Source organism: Cyrtonyx montezumae, unplaced genomic scaffold, assembly GCF_038088225.1.
Source record: "Cyrtonyx montezumae isolate F1298 unplaced genomic scaffold, pur_monq_1.0 scaffold_34, whole genome shotgun sequence".
NCBI classification, from domain to species: domain Eukaryota; kingdom Metazoa; phylum Chordata; class Aves; order Galliformes; family Odontophoridae; genus Cyrtonyx; species Cyrtonyx montezumae.
In genome coordinates this window covers 3773832-3790768 of record NW_027072039.1, presented here as the reverse complement: position 1 = coordinate 3790768, position 16937 = coordinate 3773832, and the positions used below count along the sequence as shown (strand labels likewise).

General features: G+C 38.8%; 1 protein-coding gene across 1 annotated transcript in view; it reads right to left on the bottom strand.

Moving 5' to 3' along the window:
- Positions 1–6914: 6914 nt before the first annotated feature.
- Positions 6915–16937, bottom strand: part of SUSD1 (sushi domain containing 1) — a 37363-nt gene continuing 27340 nt past the window's right edge. The window contains exons 13-16 of the mRNA XM_065745185.1: positions 16322–16577; positions 11365–11404; positions 9460–9553; positions 6915–7429 (exon numbers count right to left, since the gene is read on the bottom strand). Of these exons, the coding sequence (XP_065601257.1) occupies positions 7300–7429; positions 9460–9553; positions 11365–11404; positions 16322–16577 (520 nt within the window). The 3' untranslated portion in view covers positions 6915–7299. The remainder of the gene's footprint in view (positions 7430–9459; positions 9554–11364; positions 11405–16321; positions 16578–16937) is intronic.

Below are 16937 nucleotides of genomic sequence, written 5' to 3'. Positions count from 1 at the left end.
CTGCCTCTGTTACAGAGCCTCCAAGACAGTACCTACCACCCCACAGCCATTCCTGGAAAGACATGAGCTGAGCATGGGTGAGGAGAAGGGATTCAGAAGTCAACTTTAAAGGCCAGCTGTCAAAGTATGAGATTTAAAAGCATATTTAACTTAATGAATCTGATCATCACTTTGCTTTAGATTTAAAATGTTCCAAACTGATAGTTCAATACAGTGTAATTACATGCACCTGTCAGCTTCCTCTACTCCTGTGAACACCAAAAGGTTTGGCTTCCAATCTTGTACATTCCTTATTTCCTGGATGTGGTTTGTGCTGTGCTCTTCTTTGCTAGGACTCTGGGAAAACATGTCCCCTGGAAGAAACCCAAGCCTGCCTGCAATCTCCTTCTTCATCCTGTGTTTCATAATTTTGTACAAGAAACTACTACATAACAACTACCCGCATCAAGCATGCATTCACACTGACTTTTTCTTTTCAAATCACAGAGGGGGGTTTAGAGAATGGCACTGCTCTTTTTCAGCAAAAAAAAAAAAAACATCTTCAGCCCCACTGATTTTCAGATGCTCATAACAGCTTTTAAGAACCAGCAGACTGCAGATAAATATGTAACAACAAAGAGCCACAAAAGAAAAATAAAAAAGCCTCATTTTCCTCAAATTCATGTCTTGTGCTTGACCCAAATTTCTAACCAAACTTGAGCTCTGCTTTTAAATGAACACACTCCATAGCACACAGAGAAGAGTAATAACATATCAGGCAGTAAAAGGCTTCCATTTCTGTTTGCAAGAACGAGACAGAGACAATTGACTGCATGGATTCCCAGACTGTACAGCTTCCTAATGTACAGGCAGAGCATCTGCAGCATCGTTTACTTACGGGGATTCTTTGATATCTGACAAGAACAGAGATTGCACTCTTGCTCTTCTGAATTGCCTGCTTTTCACTGAACTCACAGCACGATTGCTTTGTGATTCCTGTTACTCTTTAATCTACAGGCAAAGATATTATTATGGGAGGGAGCAGACAGAGATTAATGTACTAGATTTGTTTCTTTAGAAAAAAAAATAAAACTGTGAAAGTGCAGAGAGCCAGTGCTGTGAAATAAAGCCTCTTTTTGGTATCTGTTTCCGCACACAGTACCTAACCACTTCAAACAACTTTTAGGTCGTCATTATCCCTGCAGAGGAGGGGCCTGACTGTGGAGACTGTAGTCATTCAGGAAGGGCACTTGATGATAAGACTAACCACAGAAAGATGTACAAGGAAAATAGCTGGGAATGGAAATTCCATGTATCAAATAAAAAGTCCAAAGGCAAAAGTATTTTACTATCATACTGACTTACTGTTATCTGCTGGCATATATTTTCTGATAAATGCAATATCATTCAACATCTAAGTGGGATTAAATTTCTCATATCAAAGTAGCATTGTTGCTTGATGACGGGATCTCTACCATGTGTTCCAAGTTCATCATCCCTGTAATTATGAAATCATTGTCATTTAAGCCTTATTTTGTCACTCTAAATACAATTTCTCTTAAATTTAAATCTGGCTTTTATTTTGGAGGTGAAGTCATATTGTTGTAAAAGAAGCACTTGTTAAACCTTGTCAAAGATGGCATGGCTTTTTATAGCAGAACACCCAAAGCCAATGCATGAAAACATGTTCAGACAGCCTGGACTGATGGAAAAATATCGATAAGCCCTGCCTGATAATTACTGTCAGGGATATGGGATGAAAGAATTAATTCCCAGCAAACATACCAGGAAGCACAGCAGCCCAGCAAGATCCTAAACCAGCTAACTCAAACAATACTGCTTAATCTCAAATGCTGTCAGACTGACGAACAGAATAATCTCCTAAGAAGAGAATAATCTCCTAAGAAGAATACACAGAAGTAGGATGAAATCTTTGAGCAAGAGAAGGAGTCACCACAGAAACATGGTGCAGCTACAACTTCCCTCTCACCTTGCTTCACACTGTCTTCCTATGTGAACAAACACTGCTAGAGAACCTTTGGGTACTGCTGTGGCTGTACCAGGAAAAACCCTTACAGCTACTGCTTTCAACCTCATGAAAATGCATAACATATTCATCTCCCTGGGCTCTCTCTCTCTGTCCTAAGTTAAAACCTAAGAGCAGATTCTAAACTAACGTAAGTACATATCATTGCTCTAAATTCAGAAAGAACAGAGCAAAAAGAAACAGTGAGAATGTGGATAACTCCACGATTTCAAGGGAATTTTACAAAAATCTGGGTCAGAAAGTTGAATTTCTCAGAATATCTGGATGTATGTCCAATTAGTGCCTGTTTTATTCCAGTAAAGTATCTGCCAGATTAAAGCCATGAAGAATAAAGAGAGTGAGGTACTATGTAAAAGAACTGGATAAAGCCAGATTTCATTTAGCCACAGAGCATTCATGTCACCATTCCAAAACAGGCTGCATCATCATCTAAATATGATTTTATTCATTTGCCAGTAAGTGGCTGCAAAAAGGCAGAGCTGCTACTGAATTCACTGCTATGTCCCTGACTTTCAGCAGGAATCTATAACTGCTGCTCATTTGGCGTTTACATTCACCAGGCTCAGGTTTTGTGAGCCCAGATTAATATTCCAGGTGATGGGAAAAGACTGGCCAATTGTACGTGTGGAAATATAATATCCAGCGTGAGTCAGAAGTCACAGGACAGCAAACCAGAATGGAACTTCCTAACATTTTCATCAGCCAAGAGGCAAACTGAAAAGGTCATTTTACACAGTTAAAATGGAAAGCTGAGAACTGGCTTATACTACTTTCACGTTTTTGTTATGTTAGGCTTTGTCCAGCTGACCCCTGCCCACAAACCTGAATAATTGCTACCAGTCTGCTGTAATCCATTCAGCGATCTTTTCACTTCTTCCAGGATGGCTGAAGGAGGCTTTTTTATATGAACTGTCACTAAACCAAAACATTTGAGTCTAAATGCTGCTCAGGAGAATCACAGCCTTTGGAAATTACCTTCTACTGTGAATTATCTTTATTGCTATCATCCTTTCTCTGTTGTTCCCCAGGCTGTTTTCTTTTGTTTTTTAACGTTCCACTGGGGCTGAAATGGAACTTTCCCTGTGTTGTGAAACTGTGATTAAGTCTTTGGGTAAAGAAAAATGGATGAAACAGAAAACAACTGTACAGACAGATATACACATACACAGTATACACATACAACATATACAGTTTTTCACAGCAGGTCATCTAATAAAGACACGAACGAGTGTAAAACACTGCAACTGAATAACACCAACTGTGCTTCCTTGATGTACTAAAACACCAACAAAGCCACTCTTCCTTGTTAGCTGCAGGACTCCAAGAACAACAGTAGTATTTCTGGAAAAACAAAAATATTGAGATGGGGAGAAGAGATAAAACAGAGCTTTGGAGCAAGTTATATTTTCTATATAACTATAAAGGTGACAGTTTTGTTAACCTCAAAATGGAAATAGCTTCAATAATGCCACAAGTACTGTCAAGGCCGTCTGCCTCCTCAGACCTCACCTCTGACAGAGCCAAAAGGAACGAGTGTTTGTGTGTCCATCGAGCCACTTTTCCTACTGCCAGGAACTGCAATTGCAGACTTGATTTTGCAATGCTGACATCTGTTCCTTTCCACTCGAGCTCCACACTGAGATCATCAGCTAATTTCGTGGAGACCCCAGGTCGTCGTCTTAAAAGCAGTGCAACAGTTTCTTCTGTCCTCCATTGCAGTCCTTCACAATTTCTTAGCAATGCTATCACTAGAACAGCCATGCTTTCATCTGAGCTGATGATCATTGGTCTTCCAGCTCATGCTGGGTTCCAAAGAACAGTGGAAAACCTACAGTATTAGAACAGTGACTGAAAACAGGTTAATCTGAAATCACATGTAGATATAACGAGCATACTGCTTCACGCATCTGGCCCTGTAGGTGCAACGAGCAGACATCTGCACACTGATTTCTGAGCTCTGGGTTAAGTATCTGCTGAAAACTTTCTTCCACCCTAAACTTATTTTTGTAAGGAGCACAAGTGCTCAGAGATTAGTTAAGAAGCTACATTTACATATATATATGTGTGTATGTATATATAAATATATATACACATTTATATTTATATTATATTTAGATTTATTTATATAAATGTATATACATTTATATTTCAAAATACTGAAAGGGACTCATAGCTGAAAATGTTTCTTACAGGAAGTTCTTCATTTAACACACCATCACAACTACACGTACAAATGCTGCATTTTTACAGTAAGCAGCATACTAATTTACACAAAAACCAGATTCTAAGATTGCTTAAACTGACACAGAATTTGTTATGCAGAGCTAACAATTTCCTCTTTCATCTGCAGAGGAAAAAGACTTCTGAGATCATGCAGACATGCATACGTTTCTAAACCAAACAGTTTCTCAGTGCAGCACCTTCTCAGCATAGCACCACAAACATCTATAAATCAGAAGTAAAACCAGGACAGCATCAGCTGGCTTTACTTTTTTGTAACTGGGAAGTTACACATATAAAAACAGAATTTCAGTGGTAACAGAAGGAATGGCAGAGAAGAATCATTAGAAATTTCACTAGAACCTAATGAACCATGAAGGCAGAAATATATTAATGTTGCTATAAACAAAAACAAAAACAGAGCAGCTGTATTGCTGCATGAACTTGATTGTAAAGATTATAAACCTCAGTAACAGAAGTACCCCTGAAGACATACATTCTTAATTCAAAAGCCCCATTCAAGATGCCATCTTTTAGAATTCATACTTCTCGTAACACGTATCTTTGTAAATGAGTTGTCAGACTAGAAGCCCAAAAGTTCCTGATTGCAGTGAAATCAGTTCTAGCATAAAGGCATACCCTCTCCTGATGGAAATGTCAGAGAACTGGCCTAAAATTGCAGTTCTCTTAAACCAGGATCAGTGTACTGTGCAAACCTGCTTCTGTAACAGATGGACAGCATAATTTCATATTGTCTTTTCTGTACAGTCCATTAACAGCTGTTCTGAGTAAAATTTTTCTAGAATCTGCTTCTAACCACTTTTAACCTTTTTTCTATTTCATAAAAATACTAAAAAGCATTGGAAAGGATGGTAGCAACGGAGGCTCTAACAAGAGAAGTGTTAACATTTGCAGGATGATTTCAAGAGGGGCAGTGCTAAATTGTTTTTTCTCTCTATGCTTCCCGCATTAAATTGCAACAGATGTGCGTGAAAAAAAGTTATGTATACAACAGACAAAGGCTCACAGCCAGAGGTAGGTCTGCCAAGTGACAAAGGATGAAGAAAGAAAGAAGGAATCTTGCAGGACTGTAGCTGTTTTGGATAACTTGCTGGCAGAGACTCCTGCCTAAATGCTTCTCCCTGATCAGCCCACTCCTGCATCTTAAATATGCTGCATCACTCCGCTGTGCAGAGAAGTCAATATGAGTCATTATGTAATTGCTAGCAGAAGTGAGGATGTTTAGGAAGAAAGACTTGCTCTGAAATAGTTTACATTATGAAAAGACACCTCGTTAGAAAAGAGACCCACGCAGAAGGAGTGACTTGCTCAAGCTAACAGATTTCAAACTTTACAGACACCAGTGAGGTGGACTTCACATTCCTGGTCCAAAATAACAATAAAGCAACTGTAGCACAGGTGCAAGAAGTTTTCTTTCACAGAGGATGTCATGCCTCTTAATTATTTCCCGATTCTCCAGTTCTCTCTTATTCAGGAACAGCTGCTTATGAACTCTCAAAGGACAAGAGCAGGATGAAATTGAACCACAATGCAATGGTGCACTTTGTACAGCTACACCAAACCTTGGCCATCTATGCCACCAAGAAATGGAATTAAGAACAGAATGTGTGAGAATTAATTCCAGAGGAAAAACTGCAAAATCAAGTAACAGTAAGCCAACAAGAATACTTCAGTTATTCTTGATCAGTGAAGGAAAACGTGACCAACTCACAACCATTAATTTAGGCATTTTTACTCAGCTGCCTACTTCTGAAGTCTTACTAACATGATGAGCAGATGCGGGAATCAGTGGAAAAACACTGTGGCTAACAGATGTAATATCCAAGTACTGCTATTACCCAGACTTCAAAATAAAAGAAAAAGATAAAATAAAGTTAAAAAATAAAATACCCCTGGCTTTATGCAATTTGGTGGTAACCCCTCTCTACTTTACCAGCTATAAAGCCTGCTGTTACACTTGAAAATATCCTTCTTGAGCACTAAAAAGAGAATTACATAACCCAGAGAGACATAATGTCTAAAATAAGATAGTCAACTGGAACTCAGAATTCCAAAAAGGGCTATCACATATTTGAAATATGAAATACAAAACACAATGAGGAAAAGCAACAACACGGCTAAAAACAAAACACTTTCTTCTTTATTTCAGTAGTTAACAGAATGATTTTGCTAACATATTTCAAAGCAACTTCCGAACAGGAGTGGAAATAAGGTCAGGCACTTGATTCTTTCTTACAGAGGAAAAAATATTAGGGGGGAAGTACGTCATAAGAAATTACTTAACTATACTTTATTAATTGACAGTAACCTGATGTTATATACCAGCTCATCAACCAGACAATAATTTTAATGTTTTTATTCAGTTACTATTATAAAACAGATTGAAGAACAAAAGCTGCTTTTAAGACAGAGAGCCCTTGTTTTAGAACAGTTTCACATGCCACTAAAACTACTCTTCTTTACTATTTGTAATTATTGCTAATTGCTAAGAGCTGTGCTTGCAGTATCTCTGGAACACACCTCCTGGTGATGCTATTTCAAGTGACAATTTCATGACTAAAAGCTCTGTACTTGTTGTTGGGGTTGCATTATCCATGAGTAACTGATAAAATCTACCTTTTTAGTGGGAAACACAATAGGCACTTTATCTGTCATTAGGCTTGATCTCCATTTTCTCTCACAGTGGGTCAATTTGTATTCCCTCAGGTATTTAAAGTAGCAGTTGATCTTCAGACAGTCTCAGTTGGATCAGGGGATTATTTGTAAAATCAGGTATGATAAACTCACTTGTTTCCAGGCATCCATGTGGCTGGAATAGCTAAATGTGTGGCCAAACAGATGAGATGCATGCTGATGTCGCTCTCTGACATAACACACTGTGATGGAAGGTTCTTTATACACCAGACTGAAAACAGGGGGATACAATAAACAACTCAAAAACAAACACATTTCACATGTCAGTGCAATAGTACAGATGTTGGCTTTGGTAAGGAAACTGCATTTTCTCTACACTGATTTCAAAGGATACCACATTAGAGCATAGAGACATTTTCAGTCTGTACTAATGATGATGCTCGTGCTGTGTCCATAGTAGCAGATAAACGTACACCCTCGCAGGCTAAAGCAGCAGGTTGGGAGTGCACTGTCCTGTGGAGATAAGAACTGAAGAAAGAGAAGACATTTTAGTAAACAAACAAATAAATAAATAATAAAAATAAAAAGACGACCAACAAAACCTTCAAAATCACTGAAGACTGAAACACAGATCTGACAGACGATGCCTTGCTCAGACTGATGAGGTAAATGACAGTTTATAAAGATGTTTTTTATGTTAAGACCTGAGATGCTATTATAAATTCTGAACATCAGAGCTAGCAAGTTATATAAGTAGGAAGCATTCCCATTGCGTCAGATACCTGACCTGGGTTAACCCTGATAACGACAACACTCATGCCCAATGCTAATTTTCACAACGCTGAAGTTCTGTCACTGTGCTCTTACATCTGAAAGAACACCACGTACTGAAGGAAGCATAGGAATGAAGGTGAGTATATGACAAGGTATGTCAGAAGTAAAAAAAACTATGGGCTAATACATTCTTCCAAATGAAAAAAGAAAAAAAAAAATTAAAGTCAGGCTGTATACTTTGTTAATGCAGTGGGCAAACCCACTGAGGGACAGGTGAATGTCTGCAACTGACAATGACAGTAGGAGTTCAGAATCTGGCACTGAAGTAACATAACTCGTTAGACAGCAGACAGCTGGTGAACACTTGAATAGCATGGATCTTTGTGACAGAAATCAAAGAAAATGAAAGCTTACAATGATCCCAATAAATAACCTGAGACCATCCACCTGACCTCAACAGCAAGATCAGCTGTAGCTTTGTCATTCCTAAAAAATACTGGTTTGATCTTCTCTTACAGACCACAAAGAAGCCAGTTTTACATCTCCCACAGTTCCCTCTCTTTATCATTCGGAAGTACTCACGGGTACCATGGACAGGAATACGTTGCCCATTCCATAATTGCTTTTTGAGTGTTTGCAGCAGTCTACTGTTTAAACAGCTCACTTTCAACATTGATGCTAATTGATTGAACACGATTCTGGAAAGTACTTATATCCCGTGGTCACATTTTAGTCACCAAAACGACTGAAGAGCCTTTCAGACCATGACAGATCAGGGATGTGCTTCACACTGCAGTAAGCCTTCTGCCAGGACCCATTAGTTCAGACACAAGGACAGCTATTAAGAGCCCCTCAGTCCTGAATGTCAGAGCTTGACCTTCACAATGTCCTTCAAAAAACAAATCCAATCTAGTCTGCACACTTTCCACCGTATCCCAATGACAAGGGAAATCTGAGATTGCTTTCCCACTTTGTTACTTAAAGAAGAGAGAAGCTGTGGAACCTTTATTTTGGAATTCAGTTGGCAAGATCTGATTTGAAATGTAGACATCTGCAAATAATCCAAATAACCCCACAGTAGAAAGAGTATCTCCTCTATTTCTGAAATAACCAATAGCCAAGATGTAGGCTCCTGAATGTGCAAGAGATCTAAATCAGAATACTGTTAAACATATCCTGTAGTCAAGAGATTTTACACATACCTAGACACGCACAGTTGATGAAAGGAACACGTTTATCTTACTTTTGAAAGGAGGACAGTTATTAAGTTATTGTCCCTTTATGAAAGATCATAAAATACAGAAGAATCAACTTCTTAAAGATTACCAAAATGCTTTTATCACAGGCCGTGGCAAAATATCAGCCACTACAAGCTATCTTGCTAGGCACTTTGAATGAAGTAGATAAGACTGGAAACTGTCTTCTTAAATCAGAAATATACAGCAACATTTCCATTGGTAATGACTTCACTTTTAGAGTAGCACACCCTGAAAACCTTTAAAAATCATAAAATCAAAACATATCTGAATGAAATTCCTCATGCTATTCAGTTTCTGAATCCTCCTTTTATTAAGGTGAGCTCCATACTTTTCAGATGTTTCCCCAGAAAGATATAAAGGGCATCCATTCAAGCAATTGTCAGAGGCCATTGAGATAATATTTGATAAAGTTCATAACCCAAAAGAGGCCTTAAACATGCAGACTGGCAAGAAAGACATACTGAAAAGCAAAACGTAAACTTTGTGCAGGAAGTCTGCAAAGGTGGAGTTAAAAACAATACGTACCGTGCTGCTGAGAACGACAAGAACAGTATAAGGCAGACAGCAGCAACTGACCCTAATACAACAGCAGTCATGTACTGAAGGGTGGGTGATGAATCTGAAAGAAAAACATCAGATCAAATGAACAAATATCAAATAGTGTAGCTTCAGTCTGGTGACAGACCAGCTGAGTTTCCTCAAAGCTGAAGCACTCTAGCAGAACTGCTACACTGGACTTGCTGCTCCACCAAGCAGTCCTAGAGCTGACTTTTCAACAGCTACAGGGCTGAGAATGAAGTAAAACTAGTAGACAAATTTCTCAGAAGTTATTACCTTTCTCTGTTCCCCAGTATCACAAACAACTCAGTCTATATCATATGCCAAGGTTGTCTCTTGTGCCAGACAGCTCTAATTAAATGGCTTGATTTATCTCTTTCATAAATTTTTGGAATTTAGGAATGATTTATCTCCCCCATCCCATTTTCTTCCCAAGGCAACGATAACCTTACCCAAGCCCATCATACCAGAAGCCACCAAAGGACAGAACAAAAGGCTCAATAGTGATTTACAGTTAAAAACAGACTTACTGTGAACTAGCTATGAAGGTACCCTGATAAAAGAGAAACTTAACTCTCACCTGCTAGTCTACTGTGAGTCTGGGAAAATAGAAAATAAACAATTTCAGACTAAGACCCTGCAAAGAACATAGGTTTACACATTCAGTTTTGGTATAACTAATATCTGTCCCTACTTCACTGTGATGTCGATTTCCATATGTTAATTACAAATAACAGACATTAGCCTTCCATAAAAATGAAAGAAATGTTTTCCCTACACATGGAAGTCTGTTTTGTGAAATAATTCAAGATAACTGAAGGAAGTACACTTGCAACAGCGTCCTACCACTTTTTATGATATCTTATCTTTTTTTTTTTACCACTTTTTATGATGTTTATGTTAACTTTTTTAAGTCCTATCACTTTTTATGTTGTTATTCAACAACATGTGGGTGTGTCTACATGGTACCTGCAGTTTGGCTAAAATTTAATTTACAGATCTGCTCTTCACACACATTAAGTAATACTCCTCAAAGGCTTCAGTGAGTCAGTAACACTCTCAGCTTCTCCAGCTGCCAGAGTACATGAGGCCAAGGACACTGGCTAGAAATCTGTCCAATATAACAGCAAACATATATTCAGTAGGAAACCAAAGGCCTGTTCAGTGCTATTCTCATTCTTTTTCCCAAAATAAAATTCACCTACACATAGCAGTCTCTGACAAATGCTCTGGAAACTTTTAAAAAACAAGTTCAGAAAGGACAGGGTTGTTTTGGTTTTTTTTTGTCTTTCCAGAGTTATTTGACAGCTCTTGCGTTTTTAAACCAGCAATAGAGCTCTCAATTCCTGAGCTTAGCAGAGTTTCTCATAACTACAGGCTGTCAAACTAATACTTGCTCCATGGCAGTAAACAAACCATGTCTTGAGAGTAAACAACAACAAGCAGCCTACAGATAAACACAGGCTTCTCCACAGAAGGCAAGTACTAACTGCAGCCTGATGTGTCTCCTGTTGAACAGTCTGTAGAGGTCTTCGGTGGATATTAATAGCTAAAAGATGTTTTAAAAAATATAAGTACCTTGAAACTAGTTACTAAAATTTCACCTTTGCTTTTCAAGTCACTAAGATTTATGTAATATTCGGATGGGATGTATAGAAAGACTGATTCATTAAAAAAAACAGAACCAATTTTATAATGTCGTTCTCTAGTTATCAAGTGCAAAGTGGATTTTCTGACTCTAACCTTCCCAAACAACAAAACCAACTGATTGTAAATAGCAAATGAAAGAGTAGCCATAGCAATTATTTATTCATGCTGCCAAGAACAGACATTATACCTTCTGTTTTCTCATTAAAATTAAAATTCACTTACTTTTAATTTGTGCCCATACAGCACAGGACTGCGTTCTCACCTGAAAATGAAAGCATAAAAATCACTGTTTCTCATGGGAGAAATTTATCATCACTTACACTCTCTGCAAGGGCAGTCACCCTCAACATACTGAACGTTTTTACTTTGGAGAATTGAGAACTTTTTTCCCCACTACAGCAGCCCCTAGATCTTGTCTATAGAATATGAACTATAAAGATAAGATGAGATCTTTGATAAAAGTTTGGCTGTAGTCTTTCTTCATTCTTCCTTCCCTTCAACTTATGCGTGTAAGTGACATCAAAGGATTTTTGAAGCTGCTTGGATATGGATTCAGAATTTATGAAGTGCCAAGATAAGGCTGCATATGCTATACTGACTGTATATCCATGTAGCATACACGCATTAAAATGCAGTATTCATGGTTTCAGATACAACATGTCATTCTTTAATTTCTATTAAACCCTCCAAATTATGACACCTCTCTTGGTAATTTGAAAATACTTTTAAACAATAGTTACAGCAGTTAATGTTCGCATCAGTTGAATAAATATCTGTCAATGCTCTTTCTTTTACAGTAGTTTAGCAAGCTTGCTTTTTCTACTGAAACCTGTGCCTCCTGTACAGCTCTCCATACCAGTACTTCACACTCATACACGAAAACTTGTGAACATCAGTTTTGTTCTGAGATGTATCATACATACCACTGAAGTCTGTTTCTGTAGTGCTTCTATGCGCACTTTCCAGCTACATGACTTTCAGACTTTCTTACAATACACACATATTATTGTAGTGGCAAAATACGTATTATGTTGCTCTGGATAATGATATGTTTCTGTGAAACTGAAGGCTACATTTTGAAGCGTTTGCACAAAAGGGCATAAGCATTTTTGTATGCATTATCTTCCTTTCACGTGTCTGCATGCTAGAGTGCAGAATTTCTGTGTTTCTTGAAATATCTTTTTACACAGGATTTTCCATTTATTTAAGAAGACAAAAGCACTGACAAAGGAAATCCTCTTAGTGAAAGCAGAACAAAGACTAAAGGGAGGATTTAAAAACTCAAGCAATTGACAGATTTGGACAAGCACTCATGCAAGAGCCACCATCTTGAGACATCTGCCTCTGTGACATACTCTGAAGACTCCCATCTTCAAGAAAGGACGTAAGGAAGACCCGGGGAACTACAGGCCTGTCAGCCTGACCTCGGTATCAGGGAAAGTTATGGAACAGATGATATTGAGGGAGATCACACGACACGTGCATGGCAATAAAGGGATCAGATCCAGCCAGCACGGGTTCACCAGGGGCAGGTCGTGCTTGTCCAACCTCATCTCCTTCTATGACTGGGTGACCAGACAGGTAGATGAGGGAAAGGCTGTTGATGTAGTCTACCTGGACTTCAGCAAGGCCTTTGACACGGTCTCCCACAGTATTCTCCTAAGGAAACTGGCAGCCCGTGGTGTGGACAGGTTCACTCTTCTCTGGGTGGAGAACTGGCTGGAGGGCCGTGCCCAGAGGGTAGTGGTTAATGGAGTTAAGTCCAGCTGGCGTCCTGTAACGAGTGGTGTCCCCCAAGGGTCAGTTTTGGGGCCCATCTTGTTTAATATCTTTATTGATGACCTAGATGAGGGAATTGAGTGTACCCTCAGTAAGTTTGCAGATGACACAAAGCTGGGAGGATGTGTCAAACTGCCTGAGGGTAGGGAGGCCCTTCAGAGGGATTTGGATAGGCTGAACAGCTGGGCTGAGCAAAATGGGATGAGGTTCAATAAGACCAAGTGCCGGGTCCTGCACTTTGGCCACAATAACCCCATGCAATGCTATAGGCTTGGGGCAGAATGGCTTGAAGAATGTAGAGAGGAAAAGGACCTGGGGGTGTTGGTTGATGCTCGGCTCAACATGAGCCGGCAGTGTGCCCAGGTGGCCAAGAAGGCCAACAGCATCCTGGCCTGTATTAGAAATAGTGCAGCCAGCAGGAGCAGGGAGGTGATCATCCCCCTGTACTCAGCTCTGGTACGGCCGCACCTCGAGTACTGTGTTCAGTTTTGGGCCCCTCACTACAAGAAGGACATTGAGGCCCTGGAGCGTGTTCAGAGAAGGGCAACAAAACTGGTGAGGGGCCTGGAGCACAAGTCTTATGAGGAGCGGCTGAGGGAGCTGGGATTGTTTAGTCTGGAGAAGAGGAGGCTCAGAGGAGACCTTATAGCACTCTACCACTTCCTGAAGGGGGGTTGTGGTGAGGAGGGGGTAGGCCTCTTCTCCCTGATAAGTAATGACAGGACGAGAGGGAATGGCCACAAGTTGCGCCAGGGAAGATTTAGATTAGACCTTAGGAAGCATTTCTTTTCTGAAAGAGTGGTCAGGCACTGGAATGGCCTGCCTAGGGAGGTGGGTGAGGCACCATCCCTAGCGCTGTTCAAGAAGCGTTTAGATGAGGTGCTTAAGGACTTAATTTAGTAGTTGGGTAGAGATAGTGATAGGAGGATGGTTGGACTAGATGATCTTATAGGTCCTTTCCAACCTTATGAACTTATGAACTTATGAACTCTGGTCTTCTGCAAATCAGCCTTTTCCTAACTGATTTTTTTTAATTGGGCTAGTTTTAATGGACTTTTCACCCAGTATAGGAGATAGGAGATTAGGAGTATAGGAGATTCCAATTTAAAAAATAATAATAATAAATTAAAAAAAAAAAACCTCTCAGATTTTTATTGCAATTTCTACAAGGTACAGAATTATACTATCTTCACTTTTCACAGGTCTAGTCTTACTTGTTACATACACAATCTGCTCCAAAAAAGACCTGTTGACACTGAATACTGTGAAAAGTTATGCTAAAGAAATTAATTTCAGATATGCTTCCAACTCAAAGCACCTTATTTAGTTCTGGATGTTCTCTTTAAGCTTTGCACTTTGGACTGCACAAATCCATAAATTTATCAATCACTGGAGAATAAAACACATATCAAATGGGTCTGAGATATTTAACTAGCAGTATCCCTTTCAAAGAATGACAGCATGGTGGACAAATGTCCAGAAAATTTTATTTGTACTGATTTTTCCACCCTTAACACAAAGAAAATATTTCAGGTATGTGGAGGAGCAGTACCAATAAAAAGAAAAACAAAACACAACCTAATGATGATTTTGAAGCATGTATGATAGAAAATGCACTATCCTCAGGATGAAGAAGTCTGGAATCAGAAGGCATTTTAGCTGTATTCAATATCTATGAGACACAGGTATGAGTTTCATTTCAAAGAAGAGATGAGAATCAAAGCTGTATGTAACCTCATGTGCTTCATTTAATAAGAGAAGCCATACAGAAAAGTGTATATTAAGGTGTTCTAAATGGAAGTGAAAAATACAGATAACAGAAATAATGTTCCATTAAACCAGTGGCCTAGGAACACATCTGGCAATGCCAAAGACTACAGAAGCAGGGAATAATTTATATCAAAGAGAATAGGAATATATCTTAGAAGCAGCTCAACAAACAGACTGCAGATATATTGAAGCAATCTGTGATGTTCTGTTTCTGAAGGAAAAGGCTCAACACAAGTAATAACAGGAAAAGTTCCTCAATATCAGAGAAGTAATGAAGGGAAAGAACTAGGGATGCCAACTGCAGGATGCAAAAACTGAATTCAAAGACTTATTTAGGAGAGCCTAGATAGACTAAACTTGTACATAATTCGACTCATTAACAATCATGCTCCACAGAGTAAATTCTTAAAAAAATAACAATATAGTCCAACATCTGAATTCCAGAATATTTTTAACTTGTCATTTATGAACCAAATGCCTTTTGATGCCATTTCTCTACTTTCCGCCTCATGCAATTAATTAAAGATTTATGATAACCAGCAGGCTTGTATCAGGATCAGAAGCCACACTGCCCATGACACAGAAACTCCTCAGACTACTATGTAAAGTATACGGCACATAGAATATAGTTCACACAGACTAACAGATATCACTAACAGCTCTTGCATTCGCCTGCTTTATTCCACTTGGCGTGGACAGAGGCAGTCACATTTCTTACTGGAAGCTGCATTCAGTTACTCAGATTTGGGTGCAGATTTCCAAAATTAAAGGGAATTATTTACAAGTGACTCACAGATGAGCTTTTGCCCAGTTCTCCTTACTTCATGCTGAATTCACCAGGCCCCTGAACTCTGTTTTCACATTATGAGCAGCAGGCCAAGATATGGCTAGGTTCTTTTTTCTTTAGTAGGCGTTTTATTTTTACTTTTGACACTAAGAAACTGCATACATGTGGAAAATATGGCATGTGAAAAACTACCTGCAGCACAAAAACTACCTTTACAATGAGAAACTGATAAACTCTTGACCACTGATGCAGATAAAGAGTGGAAAACTAGTGGAGAGATGTCACAGGAGGCAAGACTCTGGGACACAGAACACAGCTCAGAGACGTGGTTTCTAAATAAAATTTATATTTACCTTAAAAGTGACAATAAAAAAAGAAATGCTGGTAGCATGCTTTATTCCAACAAGGCTTCCTCAAGGGAGTTGGCTGGTTAGGAGATAATACACATTAAAAAGTGTATTTTCCCTTATCATTTGGATAACTGGCATATAACTTACAATTCAAAACTGTGAGAATTTTTCATAGCTGATGAGTGGTTTTCAGATTCTCAAACTAATCTCTTTCACTAAGTTCAGCCCAACAGACACCTCCAGTTACTGAAGGCAGAGATGGCCCTCTGCTTTAAACTCTATTGTTTGCCTTTTGACATTCAGAAGCGTTCCAGAATTACAATGACATAATTATGTGTAAGGAGCTACAAGAGTTATTTAAAGAAGCATTATATTTAAACTAATCCTGTTGATTAGGATTGTAAAAATTTAGCAGGAAAGTAACATTTCCCTTTTTTCTCCAGCAACATGTCATCTAATTGGTATAGAGAAAAATTTATATAACCCCAATTACCTTATTCCACTCGCTTATTATTCTCAAAAAAACACAGTATTCTTTTCCCAGCTTTAAAGGAGCATTATAAAACTTTCCATAGTAATGTCTGTCTCCAAGAGCAACTGACATGTTATCAGCAACATCCTTAGCCCGAAATTCAGCTGCCACATATCCCTTAATGTCAGTGGCGTTGCTAAAGAAAGTTGCAGCGGCGAAGGAGTCGCAAACAAAAGTACTTTGCAAACCAAGAGGAAGCACAATCACTTGATAAAGACTGGAGAGGGGGAAAAAAAGCAAACATTAGCTTTCAGTTCAGTGCATTAAACATCAGACATTCATCACATTTTTATAGTATCTTTCCTACTTTAAGCTCATCCGCTACTTTTAATTATCAATGTCCAATATAAGCTCTTCTTGTACTGAAATAATTCCATGTGTGTGTTCACCCTTGCATTTTGAACAAAAAGCAATACAGACACCATTTAAAGCTGGGACTCCTCATGTAAAAGCATGTTCATTCATGCTCAGAAGACCACCAATCTGAGTTATACTGCAGGTGGTCCTCTCACTTACATAAAAGTTCACCTATGAAACGGAACACATAATGTGGATCTGAAACCAATTCCTAATTTCC